The following is a 12681-nucleotide window of genomic DNA, read 5'->3' as shown; positions in this document are numbered from 1 at the left end:
CCGGGAGCAAGCTGAGCTAACAGGGCCCTATCACGACGTCCATCCATTAGCATTAAAATGCTAAGCAAGGTATTAGCTGCCCCGGGTGCATGTGATATTGTAGTTAGGGGTCAGAGGAGGTAATTCTTAGTGCATGATCACAATCAATATCTACAATAACAGCTAGTTGACTCCTGCTCTGTGTAGGAGGGCTTACTGGGACATCTGCCAGCCTATCAGGAGACAAAGGCTCCGCCGCCAGGGTGAAGTGTTCTTGTAACATCTGTTAGATGTCTTTGAACAAGAGATATTACAGAGATGTGTCAAGAACTGTGTTTCTTAGTCTGCACATAAAACACATGCATCAATGAACAAGAAAAGCTAGCAGAAAAAAAATCCACCTCCCTGATCCATGTCAATCTTCTCCACTTATAAATGCTATTACTGGCCAAGAGTCAAGAAAGACTGCTGCTGACAAACAACTTCACAGCAGCAGACGGGAGAGGAGAAATTCCCAATTCTCAATTCTCCTGCTGTACCTCTGAGTCCCCGAGGTCCACGGCTTGTTTTGAAAATGTGCTAACACGCTAAAATGGAGGTGTCTATTCTGGTCATAATGAAGACTCCAGGGCCAGGCGGAGCGGGGAAGAACAGAAGATGGGTATTCACCAACTTCCCTCCCACAAGGGTTCATTTGTCAGTCTTCTTCATCCCTGGAAACAAATAAGCGCAATTCCCACTTGACTTACTCAAAATGTGGAGCCCTGCTGTTTCTCAATGTTTCTGTAGTATTGTGGTTTCTAACTAGCACGTGCTGCTTGGTGGAGAATGAGAGTAAAGAATGAGGCCTGTGGGTGTGTGGGTTAGTCAGGGAGGTGAAAGCTAGATTCCACACTTAAAAGATAAAGAAGTTACAGGAGGGCTTTGTGAGGGTCAGTGGAGTGAGTGTGTGTGCGCATGCACATGCCTGCGCAGGAAAGCCAATTATTAAGCCTGGATGTCAGGGGACCTGGCAAGGGCTTCGGAGGATAACTCATTATCCCAGGGTGAGCCGTCTCCTACTGTTCCCTGTGCATTAGCTGCACTTCTCTCTGCATGGTTTAAGCTACACTACATGTTCTCATTAAAAAGGCTCCAACTTTGATCTGGCTGAACAAATCTAAACGATAACAAGAAATATGTAGAATAAAAAATTTAATGCTAAAATGGCATTAAAATCTGTATTGATCTGTATATGCATCTTTCCTGCTTATTTTCAAAACCTCACCTTTGTTGTTACTGTACTGTAGTCGACCACAACTCATTAGGGCAGCTAATGGCAAACTGAGCCTACATTTTTAATTAGCTTGCGTGTTGATTATTCAAGAAACATGTGACTCAGATCTTGGAACCAATCTGTGCACTGCCCTATAATCCACTAAGGGAGTGACAGGACGTCTGGGTAAGTGAGAGGAACAACATTAGATACTTTAATATGTCATTAGGTCATTTCTGAACTACATAAAGCCATTCACTTAACATATAATATTTCAGTGGTGTCACTAGATACAGCCTGGCCCTGTTAATGATTAACAAACAAGCACCAACATCTTCTTTTAAAGCTAAACTGACTGGTCAGCACCTGTTTGTTTGAAAAACACATTAGCACCCAGTTCGAGCCAAAAGCTTTTTGCTAATCTTTCTCCCTCTAATTTGAGTGTGGGTGGATGTGATAAACGACCCCTGAGCCTGGACATATCCTGACAAATTTATGGCTGTAGGGGCCTCTGTGACACCCTAAGCCTCCATCACCTGGCTTCACCCTTTCTGTCCCAGACTCCAAAATAGCACCTCAACACATTCTAAAACCTCAAACTCATTTATTAGATTTCATCTAGGCAGGGGTCACATAGCTCCAATCATACAAAACCAACAAGCTAGAAGTCACTGTGTGTGTATCTCACAGATGTTCAAAATGCAGTGAGGGATAAAGCTGACATGCCTCATTTCTAGTGCTTTAGAGCTGTATGGCCAAGCTCGCAGATGCTTTATTTCCTGTGAAATGACTCAGTTTTCAGGTTTTAATTGTCTCTAATGAGAATTGTATTTCACTAAAGTAAATATTCTGTAATCAGATTGCAAATATCATCACCCAACTCTACTTTAAAGTCAAACTATGCTGGTTGAAAATGGTTTATCATTAAAAAAACCAAAAACAAAGTTGGATTTGCTAGTTTTTCATTTGTGGCTCAGTTAGCAGTCTGCAGTGTTCCTGTCTGATACAGCAAAAACAAAGACACAACATGACCAGAAAGAGAGCAACAGTCCCTGGAAAAATCACCATTTTCCATGATGATGCACATCATCATGCACATCATGCAACAGCAGATCCGTTTGGAAGTCAATCACATGGAAATCCATATTTTCTGTGATTTGTTCTTGTAACACTTCTGCAACAAGATTTTAGTTTGAAGTTCTGACCTTATGGTAGTGGAAGATGTAAAGTTAAGGGATCCAAAGTTATTGCATTATGATTGTTGAAACAAATCATAAATGTCAATGTCACTGCAGCACTGGAAGAAAAGTCAAAGTCATTAAGACCCAGGGACACCATGGGTATCAGTGTTACATTTCATTTCTGGTGGCATGTCAATATAAACCAAAATAGTCAACCTGACAGTGGTGCTAGTGTAGACAAAAAATATGTAGATCATTTAAGTTATGGGGCTTTATTTGCAGCGGACCACAAATGCCCATACCACAATACAAGGCAATCCAGTTAACAAATCAAAGTAGAAAACTGACCGACCCACTAAGATGACCATCCCCTGAGCCATGTCTCTGTACGGGAGCTAATCAATGCAGTGTACAACAATAAATTAGCATATAATATGTACAGATTGAGGATTTTTAAAAGTAATTTTTCTATTTTGACTAGTAATCCAGAAGCTCTACCATGGCAGCATTTAGCTTTGTGTGAGTGAGGGTGGATAACATGTAGCCTGTGGCCATTTAGGGCTTCATCTATGGAATTGTAAGGGAAAAAATCCCCACCTCTTTCTAAGGTGACAAGCTGACAAGTCCTAAACCCAGAGCTGTCTGTCACAGCCGACAGATTTAGAAGCTCCACTCACTCACTCACTCACTGTCACACACTGCAACGGTTTTCTCTCTCTACCTGGTTTTCTCCATCTCACTTCCTGCTGTGTCCTATCCAAGCCTTTCACAGAGCGCATCCCTCTACACTACAGCTAACACAATTCATTTACTAAAAACTGTCAGTAAGACCAATTTGGCTTAGGGACTTTTTTAGTAAATTGCTACGGCTGCAGCTCAGTTGGTGAAGGCAGTCGTCCACGGACCACAGGGTCAGTGGTTCGATCCCTGGCCCTGGCTCGAGGTGTCTCTGTGCAAGACACTGAACCCCTAACAGCCCATTCCCCTCCCTCAGCTGTGCAGTGCCGGTCCAGGCCCGGTAGAACTTAGGGAAGGTTGCGTCAGGAAGAGCATCCGGTGTAAAAAAATAAAAAAAATGGGCCAAATCAACATGCAGACAATGATCCGCTGTGGTGACCCTGAACTCACGGGATAAGCCGTAAAAAAAAAAAAAAAGCTACTGAGCCTGGATGCACAGGCTGTGTGCACAACAATAGCGATAGGGTTGTTGGTATGAGGCTCAATTTTTCAGCCATTTGCTTTGTATTCTTTCCTCCGCACACATCATCATCCTGCTTCGTCTTAGAAAACAGAATAATAAAAAGGGCAACAGACTCTTTGCTCAAGTTGAATCTGTTAAAGTGCATGCTGTGCTGATTCGTGGCCCTCATTGAAAAATTCCATTCTGCATTGCATGTCTCAGTAAACATTAATTACAATCAGGGTCTCCCACTGGTCTAGGCTGGGTGTTCAAAGAGGGGGAAAAGTCTCACTCACACTCTCCAGTTATGCTGAATGCCTGAAAAAACAGTTTTGCCTCAGGCCTTTGTCTGGAAACCATTAAGTCCCCACGAAAGAAAGAAAAACAGTACATTTACCCCTCTTCTATCTACATAGTTTGATTTTGTTGTCAAACTAGCAATTGAACAGCAAGCACTGACAGTGGTCTGACCTCAGGAGTGATTTAGATCCCATGTTTTCTAAAGAACTCCTGGGTGAGGGACTGGGCTCTGTTTATTTGTTCTTAATGAAGCCAGCAATCGCTTTAATGGCAGACATTTTTAACAGATCTCCATCCCACACTGATAGAACAAACAAAGAGCTGTCTGCTAGTTTCTGTCAGAGCCTGCTCTAACTTGTATTCTTTTTTTTTTTTACAAATGGTCATAAAACTAGAATTTTTGCCCTGAGACCTGCCCAACCAATGTACAACACAGTGTATTTGTTTCGTGAAATTTGTTTATTAGGTAAAGGTACACACTGTAATTCATCCCAATACAATGTCCCTCCAACGAATACAACATGTGTGAATCTTGTAACGTTCTCACACTCAGGAGTGTCTTTCTCACCGGAATACCCTGGAGTTCATATTAGTGGATGGCATCTGCGCTCAACTCCCATGTCTGTGGGACTGGATGTTGTTGTGAGATCCTGGATGATCTAATAACCCTCTCTGGTGCCTAAGGTGGTGACAGACTATGTCGCCCCAAGTCTGCATATTAATCAAGGGATTAATTTCCTCATCTGCACCAAGACCACAAGGCGCATTATGTGTTACTTGATTGCCAGGTTTTTTGTGCTGTGGAAGGGGTTAAATCCCATTTTTCCTTTAAATGTACTGCAGTCGTGAATCTTGTTGGGACCTAAAAAAAAAAAAGCTAAGACTTGCACTATGGTCTTGTGATATCAGTTCACATAGAAGTTGAACTCCAGTGTCAGTAACCTTTGCTGGAGAAGCTTTCTCCCTGATCTCATAGCCAAAGCCTCCAGAGAATCTCCAGTCTCTTAGCTCCATATCCCTCCCTTCTTCAGCTCTGAAGACTTTAACAGCATTAGCTCTTCTAAGAGCAGTAACACTGCCCTCTGTAATACCTCCCTCACATCTCCAGGGTGCACCTCACGGCAGTGAGTTCACGGCACACAGGCATGTGTGTTGGACATGCCCCAAATGGGAGCTCAAGGCACAGGGGCCTGACAATGATGGACATTCCCCTGCTGGCCCTCCCAGGCTCTCACTCATGTCAGCAACTCTCCAGAGCAGGGTGTTGGGTTACACAGCCTTGACATCCTGCTGTGTGGAGGGTCTTGGACTGGAGCTGTTTTATTAGTGGGTGCCATGGGTCGCTGGGGAAGAAACTAAACAGAAAAAGGGTAGGGGGAGGTGGGTTGGTGAGCAGGCCAACTATTCTAGCTGTGAGAACATGACATGTGCAGTCTTTCAGTGAGAATTCCACTGTGTGCTGATCTCACCTCACAGTAACACAACCCGCTGCTTTAACAAGTGGTAATCGAGCAAAACACCATAAGCAGGCGGGTGGCAGGGGGAAGGTTGTTAAGCCTTTTGTAACATCAATATTTCATGCCTGTCTCATTGAGTTTATGAATTTTGGATCAGGAGTTGCTGAGCTAATATAAGAGTATATGTAAATACAAATAGTGTGTGTACAGCCAGTGATGTCATGGCGTATGGTGCGTGTGGTTAACCAATACATAAAGCCCTGACTCCTCTTCGAAGATAGACTGTCTCTGACTGCGATCCTCTGAGAAATGGTAGCAATCTGGAGTAATTGGGCTTAGTAAGCCACTGAATGTTCTGAGCTCTTCTGGCAGATGCAAGGCCATAGTAGAGAAACTGCCAGACCACAGACAACAAGCACTTACACGTGTTTACAGTATGACAAAGTGCAAGCACAAACAGAGGAAGAGGGAAATCCAAAAGTGACAAAGGAACTCAAAGACACTTACTCTGTCCTGTCCTCCTACCTTTGCTAGTATCCATCCATGCACCGTTCAAACTCTGTACGGTAGAGGCTCAGAGTGCTCTGTGTCCTCTCTCTCGAGTCATAATGAAGCCATTTACTAACCGAGAGCGACAACACTCCTCCACCCGCAGTAGCTCTGATTACAGATGCTCCTGTAATGGCTCCTAACGGTTTCTGCGTCTTTATTTTCACTGCTCACTTCTCACCCCACCAGCATGTAGAAAATCTGATGCCTTCTTGCTTATATAGCTCCCAAGGCCTAAATGTTGGCATACCTTCCATTTCACCACCTACCAAAAACACTATCACCATCTTTATGCACATGTGAGGATACAGCCGCGACAAATCTTTATATATCCCTGAGGGTGTGAGGTCAGGCTGGAGGGAAAGTAACAAGAGAAGAGCTGGGTCAGGGACTCGATGACGGGCAAGCTGGCACAGGTGACCAACAGAAGGGGTTGGTGGAAAGCCAGCCAGGGGGTTAGACTTTTCCTGCCCAGGGGCCTGTGCAGGACAGCCCTCAGGGGGACACTTGTTGCCTGTGGCTGACAGATCCTCTGCAGGTTTGGCTGTGATACCCAGGCTCAGTGAGGCTTTGAAATAGCAGCGGCGTGTAATGAGCATCCATCCAATGCACAGCAATTGGTCAGGACACACTGTCACAATGGTGTAAAATTACACCAAGAGACAAGGCAGCTGAGGAGCGAGCCAGACCATTTGACCTCATACATGCCTGATATCTCTACTGGTGAGGAGTGAGTAGTTGACCATTGTTGTGTGTGCATGATGTTCCCTACAAGATGCACAGTAGCACAGAGTCTGTCCTCCTCAAGCAGCCATGACACGTGTGTCACTCCTTTCTCAGTTTAGCCTCTTGGAGTCATGGTTCACGTTTTTTACAGATACCACAGTTAACTGAGACAATTAAACATGCTGCCATTTTGCCATTTTGCATTGCTCCCCAAGAGTTTTTACCTTTACTAAAACTCTACAGGGTACATGTAAAAGATAGTCATTACTGCCCAAAACAGCAAGAAACCAGCTGCTGGATGACTACATTCTTTTTATTGAGATCCTAAATTATTCCATAAGCATTTTCATTTGAAAAGTATTGCAAAGCCCAAGTCAAAAGTGTAAACTGTGACTCACAAAGTCACACAAAACTGTGACTCAGATGCTCTTGCATTACAACTTGGAAATAGTCTTGTTTCTACTTAGCGCTACCAATGTCTCTAGCCAACCTCTGCCCATCAGTCACTGAACAAGGTGTTTTTGAAATGCATGCAAGTCTTTGCTTTGGCTTGAGGATAGTTTCTGATGGGAACCATACTATGTTCTGATCTGACATTAAACTTTGTCTCAAGTGCTTGTGCCTCAGTAGCACGTCCTCAAAATGTCCTACAATGAGGATTCGTAAGTGAGTATGTCTGCTAGAATAATGAATAAGAGATAAAAACAAAAACATGCATTTCACCTTTTTTACGAGAGTAACTAATGACTACATTCAATTATTTAAGCCAGAACAAAGACAAACAAATCTAAAATACCAAAGAGCCCCTCTGGATACTGAAAATTCAGGCTGTGTGCCAGCACGACTTAAGCATTTCACAACACATTCACTGCCATAGCGACATGTGTTTCTTGTCAGTCACAGTGGCAGCTTAGGGAAACAATAGACAATCTCCTCTTGAGCCAACAAACTTCAATTGCAGACCAGCTTAAATCTCAATAACAGTCACATGCTCATAAAAACCCACACTCGCTCACAAACACCTACTACGCTCTCTCTCTTTCACACACGCGCACACACACACCTCTACCAGTCAACAAGTCCAGTGCCACCCTGGCTGAAGTGCATGTACTCCAGCTCTAGCTCCACTGCCGGGGTCTGTTCAGTGGCTTGCCCTCCATGAAGCCCTGTCAGCTTGTCAACTAAACCCAGGGGGACTATACCCAACCAGCCCATGGGGGCATTCTGTTAATTGTAAAGTTGGCTCCTAAGAGGTGACAGACAGCCTTTGCTTTCCTTGCGTTGAAGACTCTGCAATTACATCCCCCCCCTCTCTATTCAGCCAGGAAGCAGAGTATGAGAGTAACTGGCTTGCAGCAGTAAGGAGAGTGACAGCTCGAGCTGTCACACTGACACCACCATGATTTCACCAGGGAGAGCGGCATGGAGAGCTCAAAAGAAAAAATTGTCCCCAGAGAGTCATCAGTTTGGGCCTCTTGCTACTTTTTCAAATGAGGCCAACAGGTTTTACACACATCCACACTGTACATTGAGGCTCGCAAGGATCAGATTCAGGACCGCCTGCACATAGTGTTAAAATGACATAGGGAAAACCTCACTCCAGAGGGATAATAGCTTGATTACATGGATCAGATGTCTGTAAATCTGGTGAAGTATCAATTTGCATGTAGCCTTTTAAATTTTAAAAAAAAATCTTTACCAGCATTTCAGAACCCGCCTGTGTGTCTACGTGCATGTGTGTGCAAGCATGTCAAATGCTGTCTCATTATCCCCTTGCTCAGGTTTCACTGCAGTTGGATTAGCGGGACACCCAGGGCAGGATCGAAGCTGTTAATGTCCATCTCTCTACTCTTCTCCTCTCGTACTTTCATCCCTCCTTCCCTCTAGCATGGAAATACTGTGTGGTCTGCTGATGTGGTAGTTAAGCTACCATCTCACAATGGGGAGATCTACCTAGGCCTACGTTTCCACCCTCTTCTCTCTGCTCATAGCCCTCTTTCTCAGGAAACCTCAGCGTGGCCACATAAACATGCTTTTCAAAATAACACCACAAATTAGCTGAGGGCTGTTGGCAACCTTCACGGTGATGAGCTATGGCTGTCGGACTGCGATACTTGGCGAGGGTGGGTTAGTGCAGGGGAAGCTGGTTGGGATTTGAGCAGTTTATTTCAACTGCACCATCATCCAAACAATCAGCCGGCTCTCTGCTCCCTCGTCAAGCCTCAGAGCTTAAACTAGGATTCTGGTGTTATTGGGAAGAACAACTTGATATCCCCCTTTGGGAAGCGGCTGCCCCAAGCTTGGGTTACTTTAGGGGAACAATGCAGCCTCTGTCCACGGCCTCCTACTCAGGGAAGACATGGGCTCAGACAGGCTCACTAGTGTCAGGCATGGCCAGGGCATTCATACATCACAACACCACACTGCACACTCACTAAGTGCAGGGTTTAGAGAAAAAGCTTTCAAACAAGGCGTCCTAGCTCTTCCTACAAATTCACTAGCAGAGCCTTTTTTCAGCATGGTAAGAGCTAATCCAGACCCAGAGCCCACCAGGGCTATGGCCTGTTTGCTCTTGGCTTGAGCCCCGCCCCGTTAAAAAAAGCAATTCCTTTTGGCGTTTTGTTTTTTGTATGACAGAATTTACACTAAAACCTGACATGTGGAATAAAGAGGGGATGCTGGAACCCCCAATTCACATAGCTCCCTCCAGGAGCAGCTTAATCTGTAACATATGGTACAGTCTGATGGACGTTGATGGGTTTGGCCAGAATTCTAAGAACAATCGCCAAAAGTCAGAGATGATGAACCAAAAGATGGTGATAAAATGGAACATTGTGCAGTTCATTAAACTTTGTTTATATCAAATCCACATGCTCTAATGTTCCTTTTCCAAGATACATATATAACTTTACACACACACACACACACACACACACACACACACACCACAAATTAACCATATCCTTTCCAACTACTCAACATAGAAATTACAGTCTATCTTTAGATCACACTGGGCACCAGAGGGCGATATAAAACTAAAGGTCAGACAGCTCCATCGCAACTTCCCTGCACTCCTTTTAACTGACCCTATGCAGTCAGTAGCCTGTGGAACTATAATGAAGAGCAGTCTGAGACAAATTAATGCCAGGCAATGTGTGTGCAGAGCAGAAACACATGCAAAGGATCTGCGGAATGCTGCTAACAAACCAGGATCCTGCTCTCAAGTCCTCCTTAATCTGCCCTGCAGCTCATCAGGGCTTTATTTCGGCCCTGCATATTTATGAGAATCAGAGAGGACGAGAAGGGAAAAAAGATAACCTCTTGTCTTGTGGGAGCAATTAAAGCCTTGCTTTCATCAGTCCTGATCAGAGTCCTCATGTTCTCACTCGCTCTCATCTTTTGGAGTCTTTTAAAAGCCTATGTGCACAAGTTGGACACTTCCACAGCACTGCCACTGCAGATGTGCATAAAGAAAGGGTGGGGGAGAAAAAAGAATCGCCCAGCAGAGCTGTAAGATGGCAGTAGTGTGTGTTGAACTATAAAGCCTGGCTCTAGTTTCGATTTCTGGAATTCAAAAAGTAACCATTAGGGACAAAAAAAATTAAAGTGGGGGTCAGTTATGGGATGCAGGAAAAAAAAGCTTACATGTGTTATAGTAATGCCCTGTGGTGTGTAAAGAATGCAAGAAGAGTTAATCATAAAGTGAACAAATAGTTTTTGTATGTATGGCCTCCTAGAATCTTTTTGTCCAACGAACTCTTTAGAACCATTTAATTCACAATGGGTGGTTCAGTAAAATGGGTCATCATTCACCCTCATCAGGAGTATTTTAAGAGATCAAATCCTTCTTCATGCTGTGTAACGTAATGCAAACACTGTTGGGGTAAATCGTTTCACAGTGGAACAGCAACATCTTATCTGCTGTGCTAATCTCATCTCTTTTACAGTACACGTGTTTGTAAAGCTGCTACACTGCATTTCTGGGACAGAACCCTCAAGACAAATCTTGTTGGTAGATCTTGTTAAAATCTTGTTGGTAGAATGACTTCATGAGGCAGCGGCAGGTGCTTAAAAATGCAAAAGGTTTGGAGAGGTAGTGGGATGAAAACGGCTGGAGGGGGAAGACCTTGAAAAGAGACACACGTGTCAAATCATAATAGAGGGGTATATCATTCCAGAACAGCACCCCTGCTGTTATGCATGCACACATACATTTACAAAGGCACTTGCATGCACATACTGTACACCTTTAAGCCACCATGAGGCCTCATTAAGGCCGTCTGCTCTCTCTCCCTCTTTGGCAATGTCACCTCTGCCGCAGGGACCAAAGACTGACACAGGCATAATTGGCCTGAACACACCAACAGAGCATTGGGAATGGCTGTGTCTTAAGTTCTGTGTGTGTGTGTGTGTGTGTGTGTGTGTGTGATGTGCTTTGACCCTGTTAATGCTGCACAGTTGGCAGGAGAATGACTGATGTCACATTGGATCAGTGGTTGGGGGTAATGGTGATGGGGCAGAGCTTCTCCAGGGAAGAGAGGACTGGTGCTTTCAACACTTCTCCCCAGCCATTCACTTCCACTAGTCTGTGGTATCTCCACGGTCAACATACGTTAATGCCGCAGTGGCAATAAAAGATTTAAAAAGGCAGATGCTTGTTAAAAAGGAGTTTGACTGCTCACATTAAGGAACTGCAGCTTTCCTACAACCCTTCATATAATAAAAGTGACTTTGATGGAACTTAAGAAAAACTGCTAATCAATGAAGACAAAGAACTCTTTCTTTTTATGATCCTCTGTGTTCTTTAACCACATTAGAGTACACTTGCATAAATCATTCTACTTTACACAGACCAACACAACATATGCCAAAGCGTGTTACCTCAGAGACCTGCCAGAAACTGACTTTTACTGTATACGGTTGCTAAACTGCCAAATATCTGAGTGTGGCAGACAGGGGGGGGGCAGGAGGAAGACTAAGGCCTTTCACTTTGATCTCTGGAGTGTAGCCCATTTAAATGTTTGTGTTTGAGATGTAGACCTTTAATTTTGACCTGATGGGTTCCAGGCTCTTTGAGTTTAGAGTGGCATGTCGGATATAAGAGTGTTTACACAGTCTCCCTTCAGCTCTCCTGGTGCTGAAAATAAGTGCATTAAGATGGATGGATTTACTTAGTCTCTAACCTCGGGATTTGGGAAACAAACTCTGAATGACCGCTTTGTGTTGTTGGAAGGGATGGAGAGAGACTGGCCCACAATGTGGTGTGTGTTTCTTCAGCACCAACAGATCCATTCACAACATTTCCTTAAAACTGATACTGGGACTAGCTTGATTCATGATGACACACAGTATTCACCTGTCTGAGCTATCTGCCAAATTTTTCATAATCAGACATGATTGCATATTTTCTGACAAACAGAAAACATGTTCACACATTAAAGAGAAAAACCTACACACCTAAGGCTGAGGTAGGATTTACTGAAAACCAAACTTAGAAGTCTTGCAGCTCAGATCCAAATAAAAAGCTGTGAAAAATGCAAATGTGATTTTGAATGCACCGTTTCTCTCTGCTTGTAGGTAAACACACTAAATGTGAGCTATAGACAAGGAGGCAAAGGCAGTCAATCAGCCAGTGCTGCTCTTGATTTGTTAACATTTGTTTGCCTGTGTCAGCAGATGAGGCACGGCTTGAGCGGGTCCTTTCATGGTCATGAAATACAGCCTCTGTCTGAAGTTGGCTGTAACCAATAGAGAGAAAGTCGGCGTGGGGCCGGGGAGGATTCCCTGGGTGCAGCACAGGATATTGAGCTTTCTTGACCCCTTAGAGCTACATTAAATGCTCATAGCAGGGAACCAACAGGAGTAAAGACTGTGGGGGAAATCGCCTGAAACCTGCTTTAGTGATGTATCATTCAGAGTTAAGTCCCTCAGATCCCAATTTTATTTCTCAAAACACGCACAGTTATTAAATATCAATGGACAGTTTCGGATTCTTTTTAGCCTGTGTTTGAGCCAAAACAATAATGATGCTTTATTCCTGCAGTTATGTCTGAA

General features: G+C 44.0%; 1 protein-coding gene across 19 annotated transcripts in view; it reads right to left on the bottom strand.

The window, feature by feature from the left end:
• auts2a (activator of transcription and developmental regulator AUTS2 a) overlaps nt 1-12681 on the bottom strand; it is a 284876-nt gene that overhangs the window by 15991 nt on the left and 256204 nt on the right. Inside the window, exon 1 of one of the 19 annotated variants that reach the window (XM_067494299.1) lies at nt 5860-5908. The exons of 17 other annotated variants lie outside the window; for them this stretch is intronic. In XM_067494299.1, coding sequence (XP_067350400.1) covers nt 5860-5893 — 34 coding nt within the window. In that variant the 5' untranslated portion in view covers nt 5894-5908. Of the gene's footprint in view, nt 1-5859; nt 5909-12681 lie in introns of those variants that run through there. One more of the 19 variants, XM_067494300.1, reaches the window with a different exon arrangement.

This window comes from Channa argus, chromosome 24 (genome assembly GCF_033026475.1).
Source record: "Channa argus isolate prfri chromosome 24, Channa argus male v1.0, whole genome shotgun sequence".
NCBI lineage: Eukaryota > Metazoa > Chordata > Actinopteri > Anabantiformes > Channidae > Channa > Channa argus.
Note: the sequence above shows the minus strand (reverse complement) of the source record. Positions and strands in the feature narration are given on the sequence as shown.